Genomic DNA, 15200 nt, shown 5'->3' with positions numbered 1-15200 from the left:
ACACCACCAAGAAAACTATTCCCTTACTGCACCGCATAGAGCCGCTCCCTGTGAGAGCAGCTCTCGGCGAACCAACAGATCGTCCGTTATTTTGTAGGGACATTAGTAAGAGACACGGGAGTCTGTGGTACGATCAAACCTGGCGTGGCCCGGGGGTGCGTGGGTGTCGCCCTCACCGGTCCGCCCCTGCCACTTCTGAAGAAGCTAAAACACCTCGTGCTATGTTGGGCACTACTGCTGCGCTTTACGTAGTTTTTCATTGTGAAGTTATGGTTTAAATTATAGTTCACTAACGTGTTTTGTATTTGATTTAATTTTATTTTCTGTACTCATTCTGTTACACTGCTTTTGTCGAACAATATTATGCCTTTTGAAGTGTGTTCTCTTACAGGTGGAGACACTGGTCAGCGTCAAGTAAAATGTTGATATTTGCTCCAGTAGCTTTTATTAGCACCTCAGCACCTCATTATTACATTTTGCAGCATCAGTTTTATGAAGTTTAATTATTTCTGAAACTTTTTAAGATCTACTCACCTTCGCACACATCTGCAGTACTGTGCAAAAGTAAAGGGCACTTTAGATTCTTATCTATCCCACAATACCAGCAGGGAGGCGTCTGATGGGTTCCCATATTCATCCTGCAGCACGACAACGAGTCCAAACATACAGCCAGAGTCATAAAGAGCTGTCTTCGGCAACAAGAAGAACAAAGAGTTCTTCTTACTGGGGGCCCTGGTGTTGAGATCAGGGCCCCCACAGAGCCCTGATCTCAACATCATGGGGTCATTCTGGGATCACATGAAGAGACGGAAGACCCTGAGACAGCCTAAATCCACAGGAGAGCTGTGGCAAATTCTCCAAGATGCTTGGAACAACCTGCCTGCCAAGTACCTAGAAAAACTGTGTGCAAGCGTACCTAAAAGACCTCGTGCTCTTTTAAAGGCAGGGGGTGGTCACACCAAATATTGATTTGATTAATAAAAACAATCCGTGGCAGTATTTTTCAAAGCACCCTCACTTTACTTTTAGTGCCTAAAGCTTTTGCACAGTACTGCATGATTCAACATTTATTACATCTTAATGAATTTGAGGCCCTGCAGCTGCTCTTCATCCCCACTGCACACGTCGGTGCTGTAAACTATATGTCTGTTTGTTGTCTTGTTTGAACACTCTCTCTGTCCCGTTCTGCTTTTCTCACCATCACTTTGGTTTGATTTGCGATCAGTGCAGTTGATTTTCCCCCCTCATGTCTGTGGCTCCTGTCACATACAGGAACATACAAACAAACCCTCGGTCTATGGGCTTGGAGGACCCGGCCTCCCTTGCTGCGTCGCCAAACATTCATTGCTATGGGAGACATGTCTACTGGGATAAAGCACGCAGTGAGCCGTCACCATAGTGATGGCGTGAGACGGGGCCCCAGGAGAGCACATGGTACAGACCCAAGTGAAGGAAGAAGAGGAAACTGGCGGATGAGCATTTTTATGCTATTGAACATTGTCTCACATCTTCAGTTTAAAACCAAATATTAAAAAACTGCCAGCACAATGTTTCTGATGCCAATTTACTTTTTAAAAACAATATTCTTCAATTGTTGCCGTCTTAAGTGATGAAATTATTTTATATACTGTTGTTATAATTGAAATTATTTCACGTAATATTGCACTGGCAACAAGTTGGAATACTGCACAACAACTGCAGACTTATTCACACAATTAAATATATCCTAGTATAATGCATACAATGCATCCATATCTATTTAAAACGATGTACTGTATCTATTTAACACTAAAGGGAAGAAGGAGGCCAACTGGTGTATACAGAATTCTCCCCAATATGAAAAAAAAAAATAATAGCATGAGATTCACTAAACATTGGTAAAATGAAACAAAACAAAAAAGAATTAAAAGACTGAATGTGGAACTGCCATTGTTAGGATTGTCAGTGACAGTGGAAGTTTAAAGTTAAGGTCATTCTTCCATTGACTTGAATATGAACAAATTGTACTGACTTTGCATTCCTGTCCCCATTCCTAAGTGCTGTGTAATGAGGCTGAGTGTTTAGACAGTTAAATACTAGCACTTCTTCATGCTACAGGGAGCACAGCAAATAAAGTCTTTGTTTTTCTTCTCAACCTTTTCTTTTCAAAGCCGCTGCACATACACACATACTGTACTTTACATGCAAGTAAGTGATGTTTTTTTTTTTCTAGTTCTTAACCACAAGAGGATCATTTTCATTCTATGGAGGAAGTAAAAGGAAAGTTTTCACCCTGTTTGACTGCCAAACATACATTACAATATTTAATGACCGGTATACTTTATAAACCGCTGAGCTACACTATAAAATCTCAAAATGTCTTTCAGCCAAAGAAACTCTGTGAAGATAAGTCACTAACCTGTCACATAAACAAACATGTAATTTGTCTACATTGAAAGATTGGCTGCCATCACTTTTGAAAATGGGCATATTTATATTTCAGGATTGCCCATTGTCATGCCGGGCGTTTTATTCTACGACGCTATTTGTAGACAATGCCTTGTAATGTGATAATTCATGATGTGTTGCCTCCACTGACAGGCCTCGATATGTGACAACTTGTGTGCAGACCCGAAAACCCTTTAGACCAAAGTGAAGACCACAGTAGTTGATAAAGGAAGATGGAAATGTAATGTCGACTTCACAACATTTTCTGTTTATATAATGACGAAGTGGTGATAATTAGCGTGTGTATGGCACTTTTTGAAAAATGTTCGTACAATGTTCACTGACAGCTTAATTGTTCCAGACAAATGAACCGAACTTCTGCTGATTTACAATACAAGAGACCTCAACGTCTGCTTCACTGGTGCACGGTGACAGTTTCACCCTCATAGTGTCACCTTTAGAAACCTTTTTCCCACCAAACAAGTTTTTATTCAGAGGGATTTGGGAAATATTCAAGGGGGTTCAAAAGGGCCCCAATGATGATTCATGAAGAGACGTTTTTAGGTATGTATGTTAGGAGCCAGACTCCATTGCAGATTATGATGTAAATGTGCAGAATATTGATATCCTGCTTTTCACAAAAAATCTCTCTCAAAACAGGAGGTTTGTACTTGCTGTTTCAACAAATTGCAAACTTTTTGACATTTATAAGTCAAAGACACTTTTTCTTTTTTATTGTGCCTTTTCTGTTGTTATATTCTCTAAATTTAGTCTTTAAAAAGTAAAAAAAAAAGTGTATACATCAAAAAAAGTCAGACAGTTTCCAGGAAACCTCTTTCTCAGAAATGATTTGTTGTCATTATCCTAATATTAAAACAGATAAATCAGACGGTGTTTATTGTTTATCCACTTATGACATAAATAGTGATACCAAAATATTTCCTTCTAATTAGTCGCTATTCTAGTCTTTCACAACAGCTCCAATTTATCTGGATTTACAGATATAAATAGTTCAACAACTCATTAAGTCATAAAAGCCATCTCCCCGATAAGTGCTGCAGACTCATCAGAATAACGTCAGAGAGGAAAGGAATGGACTCCTTGCAGGGAGAACTGTGTCAAGAGTCAGAAAACCAGAAGTCAGTGCACATACCACTTCCTCACAGAAATCAGTTCAAACTCTAGATATACTGCTGTCCCTGCTGTCAACATCTAGGCTCACAGTGCAGAAGTCTTGTTTATCTATAACAGCAGCAAAACGCTCGCAGCAGATTACTGCAAAGGGCACGTGTCAGAACTTTGAGAAATGACTCTACTTTCTGTTATCCGTCAAAGCTCGATCATGTCCTTTGGCTCTGGTGTTGGGGTAAATCTGGTGTTCACTGTGTGTCCTGGAGGTGGGAAACTCCAACTCGGGAGATTTTCATGGAATTTCTGGAGGTTTGACTCTGATAGGCCATGAGCTAACATGCTCCTTCCAAATTATCAAGGTGGCCTGTATCTGCGTGTTATAATAGAAATTTCAGAGTTTATTTATGATACAAACACAGACAAAAAATATATATAGATATGGAGATGTAAAAAGTATTTATATCCACAAAGCTACATAAAGTGTTAAAGATAAAATAATGAGGCCTGTGGTGTATTTGCAGATTTTGGATTTAGATTTTTTTGAATTTCAATCTAAACAAACACATCAGACCAGAAGCAGTCAACGTGTTTAGATCAGACTTCTCACTCAAAACTGTAAAGACACTTTTCAGGAAATATTTTGGTCTTAACCTCCTGATAATTAACCGAGAAAGAAAAAAACCCCACAAAAAACAAAATTTGTGTTTTATTGTCTTCCTGTTCATCCTATTTATTTAATCATCTCATATCGTGCACTTTGTGTGGTAAAACTCCTGTCTAATCATGTCTCTTCTGAGTCCTTTAACCTTTGTAATGAAGAATAATATTTCTAAAACATATTCATTGACACACACCAGCTGAAGTGTTGGCAACAGATAGTTTATCTGATTTACACAACTTTACGGTCCATCAATCAGTGAGGTTAAAAAAATCAGTGATAACCTGGGATCATACTTTCTAGTGTCTCTATCAGGAACCCGTTGGACTTTGCTGTTTGGTCATCATCTTGTTTGTGAGAAATCTGCTACCTGTCAACTTCACATGTTCCTACTGGAAAAAGAAGCTTACATTCAAATGTGTTATCAATGACATTTGTGGCCCTGATTCTCTGTACTTCCTTGTCATAACATTTTTTTGACCTTTTCTTTTTTTTTTTTTTTTTTTGCTGTCATGCTACTGTAGGTCTCACCAACAGCAAATGTGTTTTGTAGGAAACATAATTGCGACCAGTTTACGTTTTCTATGAACGTAATGAAGATGTGTTGTTAATTTAGGAGTATGGCAAGTTGCAAATATGTTTATACTGAACATATCAGTATAATGTCTACAGACAACATTTTTTTTCCCGCCAAGGTATCCGATCTTGCAGTGCAATATCCACTTGTGGTGGCAATGTGCACCATCCCAACCACCTCCCGGTGGCCCTGCTGCCGTTAATAAATGTGACGCTTCGTTCATTTAGGAAACCTTGCCTCCGAATGTAATCCAACCCGTGATGACGTTGCCACCACATCGCAACTGGGAAAACAGTTTATTAGTATATGAACGTAGGAAACTGGGTCGTATTGAAATACTGCTCCAGTGATAGAAATGACCCATTCTGTATTTTGTGATGAATGATCATAATTCGTTTGGACTATGCTACATTAAAAGAACCCTGTGGAGTTTTTGACCACTAGTCGCACCATGAAGCTATGTGTTTTACGAGTGGGTCCCTGTGTGGTTGTATTGAACACACTCCTTTCCATTGACCAAGAGTTGGTGGTGGTAATGCTCAAAGGAATGTAGAAATGTATGCACTCCACGGGATCGAAAATGAAGACGACAAGCTAGGCAACACATATGTAATCAATGCACAATTTAAAATAATTCCAAAAATTGGCTTTGCAAAATCAAGAATACACATTACACATTTTGGTAAGAAACACTGAATGTACACAGACATTTTGTTTATTTACACCTTTAAGCGGCCATCATGCTTCTTCAGAGGTGCTCGTTGGATGGCTGCATATAGTAGCTTCGGAAAATTGTGTAAATAAGGAACAGTTACACCCCTCAAAGACAACATTACTGACAGGATGCAAGGTGTGGGGCCAGTGACTGTTTTCAAAAGTATTTTAAAGTTTTAGGGTGGATTTGTACTTTACTACAAGATGCAGAACATTCTCCAGGATTTTGTTATGAGAAGATGACAATTTGCTGAAAGACAGCAACTTTTTCTCTCTTACACTGAAAACAAGAAATCCTGCCATTCTGTGCTCAGTTGAAACTATGATAGTTAACTCCACAACTGAACTGCGATTAGATTATTTATTCACAATTAGTAATCTTGTGTAATTAAAAATATTATTGTCACACTTGTCACATCATATTTGTGAGAGAGATTTTTTCCATTGAATTGGTCAAATTCCACTCACTAACCCACCTTGATCATGGTCCTTTGAGATTACAGGGGTTATGGCAAGGTGTGCGTGTGTGCGTGTGTGTGTGTGTGTGTGTGTACGACTGATTGGTAAAACCTGGTGACTGAGAACTGCTCAGTGAGCAGTGAGTGTAGCAGGGGCGTTTCAAGGCTGATAAGGTACCTTTGGTCAGCTCAACCGGATATGTCTTCTTAGTATTTCTTAGTACATGTTGTACCTTACCCAACGGAGTCACAACAAAACAATCCTTTAATTACGAATATTGATTATTGACAGTACGTATTTATTATTATCATGCAAAAACACACAGTTACTTTTACCTTAATCTGGTACAGTAGCAGTTTAACAAGGTGCTCTCTTCTGGTTTTTTGTTGCAGCTCTTATCATGTTCCCAGCTGCTGCTCATGACCTCCTGTTCAGTTTCATGATCCATTAAGTGGCTTGCTGACATTTATGTAGACGTTTTATGTAGTTTGTGTGTAGTTTAAAAGACCAGTAGGTATTCAGGACTATTGTTATTAGTGTGAGATGAACACAAAGTCAGTGTAAGGAACAGCTAAAATCTTTAAGAATTACAAAAAAAAAAAAAAGAAAAAAAAGAAATGGGCACACTGACCTTTATTTACAGACAACAGTGGAACCTAATACAATAGTGTGTTTACAACACAACTAATATTCCTACTTGATTGTAGACTGATTGCAGAGTTCTTATTGTGGCTGCTAGTTTAGATATATACAGATGTGTTTGTGTATATGAACTACATGCTACCATGTATGATTAAGTTTAACTGAGTATTGGTGTGTGTGTATACGTGTGTGTGTGTGTGTGTGTGTGTGTGTGTGTGTGTGTGTGTGTGTGTTTGCCTATGTGGATTCATGGGAGACTGGCAGTGAGCTTTAATAGATCTAAATAAACAGACAAATTATAAGAGAGGCAGTTTTTGATTTGATTAATCTTGTGGTGACCCTGAGTCGTCTGTATTCAGTCTCTCTTTATACTATCTAGAGTCAATTAGCGAGCAGTGATACACAAACGAGAGCACTATGTTCAAAATACCTAATACTTTTTTTCAGTCTTTTCTTATTGATTTATTGATTTATTTATTTTTTGCTCAAGTTCCTAGCAACATGTCACTGGAGCTGCAGGGATGACTCTCCTTTCCTTTCCTTTCCTTTCTCCATGACATGGCCAATTGTCAAACATTTCTTCATCTTTGACAAGTGCATGGCATCCTGAGGAAGCCTACGGCACCTGCCACACCTAAGCATAATGGATGGCTCTGGCTAAACTGATAAATGAATTTAACTCAGCTGTATCATTTACTTAACAAAGAACCCCAACTCCTAAAGCCCAACCAAGCTTTAAGCTTTTTAAACTGTTTGATTTGGACTGATCCTTGTTTGTTTTAGTAGCACATGCTTTGTGATGTGCCTCTTGTGCCTTTTGTGTCTTTCTTGAATAAAGACAAAAACAAAACCCCCCACATCATTCTCATTATGACTTTTATTGAAAGCTTCAGCAGATTCGGAATTCAAACACTACTAAAAAACATTGGATTGCTCTTGGAACAGTGTTTGAGTAAAAATTCAATTAAACACACATTTCTTTTTTAAAAGAGATGGACATGGATCAGTGAAATGTTTCCTGTATGCACACAAAACACATCTTGCTGATCTGGAAACACACATCCTACAACAGCAGTAGTCATGTTCCCTCAGGGTGTCTTACACACACACACACAGACACGCACACACACAGACACACATGCACACACACACACACACACACACACACACACACACACACACACACACACACACACACACACACACAAACTAAAGACATCCTTTGTTTCTTTGTTTGATATACATAAGACTGTACAGGGAATTGGTTAAAATCTCAAATAATAGAAAAACATACAAAAATGTTTGAAATAAAGACACAACAATACCAATCTATTTGAAAAACAGACACACAGCGCAATAATGTGGCGTTTCAATACATTAAAAAAACATTTTGTCACAGAAGTGTAAAATAAACACACATATGGACACATAAAAAGTCAGACCTTGCATGCCAACTGAAACAGTCTCCTTGTCGTAAAACAGTAAAAATGTGAGTAAGATTGAGTTTTTACCTGGGGCCCTATCCTGGATCCATCTTTAGTTTCAGTCTCAGCAGAAACTCTCCTAAGCAAATATTACATGCAAAACACACACACACACACACACGCACACACAGTCTTGCACGCAAACAATCACGCAACCAAATCCATGTAAAATGACACCTGGCTCTTCCTCGTCATTGTCATTGAAGTGACACACAGTGTTTTAACTGGGAGTTTCAGTGAAACATGACACCAACCGGCTAATGATAAAGCCACACACACAAGTAGCAGGCAGTTTTCAAATCCACGTAATGCCACAGAAGTTTTTGAATAAATACAACATTTGCTCTGTGGAATGCATTTTGACATTTCAAAAGAATGAAATTAGGTTTTACTGGAAAACAGGCTCTCATGTTCATAGTCTGGAAATGAGGGCCTCTTTAACAAGGCACAACTACTGATTTATAGTGCAGCAAAGGCATTAAAATGATGTAAATATTCATGTCAGCCAAAAGCAAAGCAGAAAGATCAATATTTGTACATACATCTTCATCTTGGAGTCTTTTCGTGAGATTCACCCTGTGGTTTCAGACAGCAAAAATCAACTCACACACACACACACACACATAAAAACACTTGTGCAACAAACAATTAATTCTATCTTCCTTTCCAAGTCAATCTGTGAGCCACTTCAGGGCCGTTCAAACATAATCTTTCCTGTCATACCCTCCACCTGCACTGGTGCTGCGTGGGGCTGAGTACGCCATCCGGGGTGGCTTATACTTCTCTTCGTTTGGTGGGCAGCTGCTGCACAGCATTGCCCCGCCAATCAGGAGCAGGGCAGCTGCCCCCCAGCCGATGTAGAGGGATGCCCCCAGCTCCCTCCTCTGTGCGTTGGTCAGGAGGGGGTTGTAGAAATCCTTGATAATGACACTGGCGGTCCAGGAGACGGGGATGAGGACCAAAAGGCCAGCGAGGAGGAAGAAGATTCCAGAGATGATCATCACTTTGGCCTTCGATGGCTCATCTTCAATGCAGTTCGTGCACTTGGCACCGACAATGGAGATCATGACCCCTAATACCCCAAGTATGATGGCGATGATCATCATCGCTCTGGAGGCCTGCAGCTCTTGGGGCAAAGCCAGCAATGAGTCGTAGACCTTGCACTGCATCTGGCCTGTGCTCTGGGTGACACAGTTCATCCACAATCCCTCCCAGATGGTCTGAGCGGTGATGATGTTTGCTCCGATGAAGGCTGTCACCCTCCACATTGGCAGGGCACATGTAACTATAGCAATGATAAATCCAAGGACTCCAAGGGCAATGCCCACAATCTCCATGCCCATCGACATGCTGGCTCTTTGCCTGATGACAGAACAAAACTTAAATAGCAAGTCCACGGATTGTCTGACAAACAAAACCCTTCAGAACGCAGGGAAAAGGCTCCTGGTCTGTTGTTCAGGTGTCCGTCAAAAGTGTGAGCACCTGTAAGAGGGTGTGATGTAGAGATGCTGCCACAGAAACAAGAGATCCTTTATACCTCAGGGGGAGTGAGGAGGAGTCCCATGGTGATGATGTCAGCAGGAGGCCGCCTTTACACACACACACACACACACACACAGACACAGACACAAAAGAAAAAAAAAACAACTATGCACATACAGTGGAGGAGGGGAGCTGGAGACAGGGTGGGTGAGGAGGGGTGGAGGGGGAGGGGGTGTGTGTGTGTGTGTGTGTGTGTGTGTGTGTGTGTGTGTGTGTGTGTGTGTGTGTGTGTGTGTGTGTGTGTGTGGTTGGTCGGTGGGAGTTGACAGATAGCTGCCTCTTGACTTCAAAGAAAAATCAACACAAGAAGCAGTTCACCAGTTTTCTCCCAGGACCTGTGTTTTGTCAGACGTGGGTGATTAAACTGCGATGAACGAATCCAAGGTGCAGTATAAAGTCAACAAGTTCATCAAATGACGTCTGACCAGGTAAATCACTGATCCTCTTAGAGGAGAGGGAAGGAGAAGTCCTCCTCTACGTAAAGTGATTAAAAAATTAGACTGACTGCTGACATGCAGTAGTTAGACACAGTGGAGAACAGAGAGGAAGCTTCGGCCTCTGACTACTTAGTAAGCTTCGTTGTGAGTTAGCGTAGAGACATAAGCACACACACACACTGGCGCAAACACACACTCAGGCCCTCTGATACTGTTAATCTTTTGTAACTTCCTGGTTCCAGTCGTGTGGGTTTCTTAAACAGTCGGGATTCGGTGTAAGGATAACAATCCCAAAGCGCACCTGGAAACTGGAATAACTGCACTCAGAGTAAATACGAGCAGAGAGAAAACATAATAGGCCAGTTCTCAGACACCTTTAGCATACAGACAGCGTGATCTTCTCAGTATTGGTTAAACTCTTTGGCCAAACAGTTCCTGGTTGAGTATCCCTTGTAAAAAAAAAGGCTAGAGGACATGAATAAATAAGCTCCATTAATTTTACCGTTGCTTGCAGCATTGTTTGCACCCCCTGTGAAGATTAAACAAGCCAGAAAATTTAGATACATTAAAAAAGATTAGAATTTGTCTTTTTTTTGTTAAAAAAAATGTCGAAATAAAATACCAAGACATTTGTTTTTAAAAAAATAAGTGCAGTTTGACTTTCCGGGGACTATCTACAAGAGCTATACTTGTAATTTAATGTAAATGGGTTCATTTGAGTTAAGAAACTAGACTCATAATAACATTTTGTCAGGGATTGAAATTTTTCTCAACACTTCAGATAACAGAACTATAATTCTCAAATAATTAGCCATGAAATTTAATGGAAAAATCTATGTAATTCTGAAATAAGTGCAGGGAAATGTTCTTGAAAAAAAATCTCAATCTAAACCAAAGTAATTATACATTCATTATCCGTCTATTATTGGTTTGCCTGTAAACAAATTTCACATTTTTTGCATCTGCTATGCAACAAGTGAGACGCTTTATGTTATGCAGCAATTAAAAGAATTAAAGGACAGGTTCACAATTTTTGTCAAGTGCCCTTATGAGCACTGAAACAGGTTTTGCTTGCTGTAATCATTCTTCCTGTTTATACTGATCATTAAAAGATCCCCTCCTAATGTGCTAGCATTGTAAGTGATGAAGTTCTGAAATCCCCAGTCCTCGTTCTATGCAAAAATATGTTTGAATGTTCATTTGAAGTTACACAAATCAAGAAGGGTATGTTCCAAAGTTACTGTCTTTTCAGTACCAAAATACCCCTAATTGCCTCTAATTTTTTTTTGTCAGTCTCAATATTTGGATCATCACTCACCTCTAAACCAAAATCTCAAAGAATCAAATGTTTTAAAAATGTCAAGGGGATGCACATGACTTGACACTTATAGGTTTGAATAACAGGGTGATCCGATGTTTTAGTCATACACACAAACACATTTTGCAAAAATGTCCTCATTAATGTCCTCACATTAGCAGTATGAGGCCCAAAATACTTCTCTAAAAGCAGAAAAAGACATCAGCACGCATAAACAAGCCCCAGGGCCGAACACCAGGGAGCTCTGTTTGTCGTCCCATCACGGGGACTTGTTTATGTCACAACATCAGTTGATGCATGTCTACTGTGAAAACAGCTATAACTTGCGTGGGGCCTGTATCAGTACACCTGCGCTGACCAGCTGGTTGTCTCAACTAAATAAGTAAAGATGCATTAAAAGAAAAGATGTTCTTGTCAATTAGTATAGATATATTTTACATATTTAACCATGCAAGTTATTATCATTGCGAAGGAATGCATGATAAAATGAAGACACACCTATATGTGTTTAATTCATGGTGTCACCAGTGGTGTAAAGTAACTAAGTACATTTACTCAACTATTGTACTTAAGTACAATTTTGAGGCACTTATACTTTCCTTTAGTATTTGCATTTTCTGTTTCTTTATACTTCCACTTGCACTATATTTCAGAGGCAAATATTGTACTTTGTCATCCACTACATTTATTTGATAACTTGAATTACTAATTACATTTCACATTCAGATTAGTAATACAAAAAATTAACAAATATCATGTATTATTATAGGTTAAGATAAGATAACACTTTGTTGACCCTGAAGGGACACAAGCTACCAAACAGTATAGAAAGTAATTAAAATTGGCCCCATCTTTAACTGATGTACACTTAATGCATTAATAATAAAAATAATAATAATAATTATTATTTTTTTCTTTTCTTTTATTATTATTATTATTATTAAATGGGCCATTCTGCATAATACTTTGAGTATGTTTCGATAATGATACTTTATTTTTGCTTGTTGTTCAGAGGAGCAGAAATAGGCCAGATGCAGAATTAACAGGCTGCTGAACCTGAGCTCACCTGCACAAACACAGAGGGAAAATTTGACTATTCAAAACAGGAAAAAGATGGTATCTGTGGTTCAGACACTGAGCGAGGCACCTAACAGAATGGACTTCTTTTCCATCCCATTACATTCCATTTCTGTACAGCATAATCAACTTATTTTCATGCTGTTATTGTTAAATTATTTTAAAGTTTAAAAAAAACCCAAGAAGGTCAATGTTGTCTTGAAGTTGGTCATTTTCAGTTATGATGATCTCTTTTTTTTATAAGGAATTTATCACATGTGCCTTTTCTCTCATTTAAACCTTTAGCGATCATCCTTGTTAAGTCCAGCCAGGACGAGTTAGGCTCACATAATGTTTCATAGTAAAAATCTTTATTACATTTTCTAGTTATCCAAGTTATTCTAATCATTTCAGTAGATCTAAAAACATTTTCATTCATAAAGTCACATGCCTAAAACATTTTAATAAAAGACAAACACATCGAATGTTAATACAACAAAAGACATGCTACATAAGAGTTTCAGCCTTTGTAAAAAATGTCGAAACACAGCATCAAAAAGTGCTGTGAAATGTGATGAACCAAATAAAATCACTCACGTATCACTCTATCCAAATGTTGATTTTAACTTCCCTTATTCTTTTTACAGTTTAGTCGGCCATTTTGACCTTGCGTTGGAGCCCACAGTGAGCTCCATTTTGCTCAGCTCTATAACGTTTCACATCTGTGACTCGGCCTGTGTCTGTGTTTTGCAAGAAGATCAAGAACAATATTATTCCCCCAGAAAAAAAGCCGTTTAAAAACTCATTACAGTTACAAAAGTGTACCTATTTGCTTTACAATAGTTGACAGTGTGATACATAATATGTACACACCGATCAATACGATGAGGAACATCCACAATTGATCTAAATGTTATGAGCACAAATAAATATATAAAATAGTTTTACTCTGTGACACAAAATCTCCTCGCTGAACTCTGACAATAAACTTTTTCGAAACTTGATTATAATTTCCCTCTGCTTGCTTTAGACTAATGGCTATATGTAAACAGATTTATCAAACAATTGCGGAGGGCTCCCAAAGGCATTCAGAAGTATCAAAAATATCTACACACATCTATGATCCTCAATATCCACCAAAACCCAAAACATCTGGTATGGCTCTGCTCACCCGTTCCTGGTAGACAGGTGGTTCCAGTTAAACCAATGTAATTATCAATTAGCTACATTTTTATACACATTTCCTGAATATGTACGAATAAGCAGGATACATGTGAAAATAATACAGTAATAACCCCTCCCTGGTCCTGTCCGCTTCCCTCACACGTAGTCCTTCCTGGTGTAGGAGCTTTGAGCCACTGATCTCGGTGCAGCGGAGTACGCTATACGGCTCTGGGGGGGCACACTGTACCTCGTTGGCTTCGCTTCCTTTGGAGGACAACTACAGCAGAGAATGGACCCTCCAAACAGGAGCAGGGATGCAGCGGCCCAGCCCAGATACAGTGCTGCCCCAATTTCCATCTTCTGCCCAGACTGGATGAGTGGACTGTAGAACTCGACTACGATGGTGTGTGCTGACCAGGAAACAGGCACCAGCTGGGCCAGAGCCGCTGTGATGAACCCCCCCCCAGAAGAAGCCATCACCCTGGCTTTGACGCCCTCGTCCTCGATGCAGACTGTGCACTTTGCTCCCACCACAGAGATGAGAAGCGCCACCAGACCCACGATGATGGAGACGACGGTGAGCGCCCTGGCGGCCTGCAGGTCCTGAGGTAAAGCCAGCATGGAGTCGTAGACCTTACACTGCATCTGCCCCGTGCTCTGGAACACGCAGCTCATCCACAGGCCCTCCCAGTATACCTGAGCTGTGACAATGTTGGCGCCAATGAAGGCCGAGACCCTCCACATTGGCAGAGCACAGCTGATCACACTCAGCACCCAGCCGAGCACTGACAGAGCGACGCCGACCACTTCAAGTCCAAAAGATGGCATGGTGCACCCAGACAGATGTCCCCTCTGTGGATCAAAAGCTCCTTTATTTGTCCTTTCTCTCCACTCAGTTCCTTTTTATTGAAGTTTCTCTTTCTCACAGGGTTCCTTGCTTCCCTCTCCTCCTTTTCTTGTCCGACAAAAATCTGATGGCCTTCTTGATTATGCCCTTTATCTGTTGACCCTTCTTTCCACCAGGTATGTCCCCTCCTAAAGTTGAAGTTGCTGCACCTGCTCCTGAATCCAGTGAAGTGTTGATTTGTCACAGTGTTCTTCCCTCCCAAAGTCTCTGTGCGTCTATTTGATAATGTTTTCCTGTGTTCTGCTGCTTTTAAGGAGTCAATGTTCCTTATTGTTTTATTACCAGGTGGACAGCCCCCCTAAAACATGACATCAAACCAAACCAATCAGGTGAGTCCTGGGCATTGGCCCCATTTACCACCTGGGTGTGTTGATGCAAGTTTGTATGCCTTTTCAAATGAAGAGTATTTTTATGGTTTGACCTTTTGCCGAGGGTAGCTCTGGGTGTGTCTGCTTTATTGCCGTCAGTAGGTAATGAGTGGCCAGGGCAGAGGTTGTTATGTGGTTGATAGGTGACCACATGAGACTGGGATGGATATACAAACATATATTCTAATAGACGTGCATGTGTGTGTGTGTGTGTGTGTGTGTGTGTGTGTGTGTGTGTGCGCGTGCGTGTCTGTATCTGGTGGGCATGTGTGTATGTTTGCATAGAGAGGGACTGTATTTGAGAGAGACAAAGGAA

General features: G+C 40.0%; 2 protein-coding genes across 2 annotated transcripts; both read right to left on the bottom strand.

Annotated features, from left to right (window-relative positions):
- Positions 1-7787: 7787 nt before the first annotated feature.
- On the bottom strand, positions 7788-9571 carry LOC120803029 (claudin-3-like). Its single transcript, XM_040151301.1, has one exon. The coding sequence runs from the start codon at positions 9439-9441 to the stop codon at positions 8791-8793; it is 651 nt and encodes a 216-aa protein (XP_040007235.1). The 5' UTR covers positions 9442-9571; the 3' UTR covers positions 7788-8790.
- A 3275-nt stretch (positions 9572-12846) lies between these two features.
- cldn3d (claudin 3d) lies at positions 12847-14714 on the bottom strand. The gene has a single exon (XM_040151475.1). It carries the CDS (start codon positions 14435-14437, stop codon positions 13766-13768), a length of 672 nt encoding a protein of 223 aa, XP_040007409.1. The 5' UTR covers positions 14438-14714; the 3' UTR covers positions 12847-13765.
- Between the last annotated feature and the right edge of the window lie 486 nt (positions 14715-15200).

This window comes from Xiphias gladius, chromosome 17 (assembly GCF_016859285.1).
Source record: "Xiphias gladius isolate SHS-SW01 ecotype Sanya breed wild chromosome 17, ASM1685928v1, whole genome shotgun sequence".
In the NCBI taxonomy this organism is placed as follows: domain Eukaryota; kingdom Metazoa; phylum Chordata; class Actinopteri; order Istiophoriformes; family Xiphiidae; genus Xiphias; species Xiphias gladius.
The sequence above is the reverse complement of the archived record's forward strand: the minus strand, read 5'-3'. Positions and strand labels throughout refer to the sequence as shown.

Bases quoted from the DNA above. Each gene is read 5' to 3' on its own strand.
- LOC120803029 (XM_040151301.1), bottom strand. From the start codon at position 9,441: ATGTCGATGGGCATGGAGATTGTGGGCATTGCCCTTGGAGTCCTTGGA.
- cldn3d (XM_040151475.1), bottom strand. From the start codon at position 14,437: ATGCCATCTTTTGGACTTGAAGTGGTCGGCGTCGCTCTGTCAGTGCTC.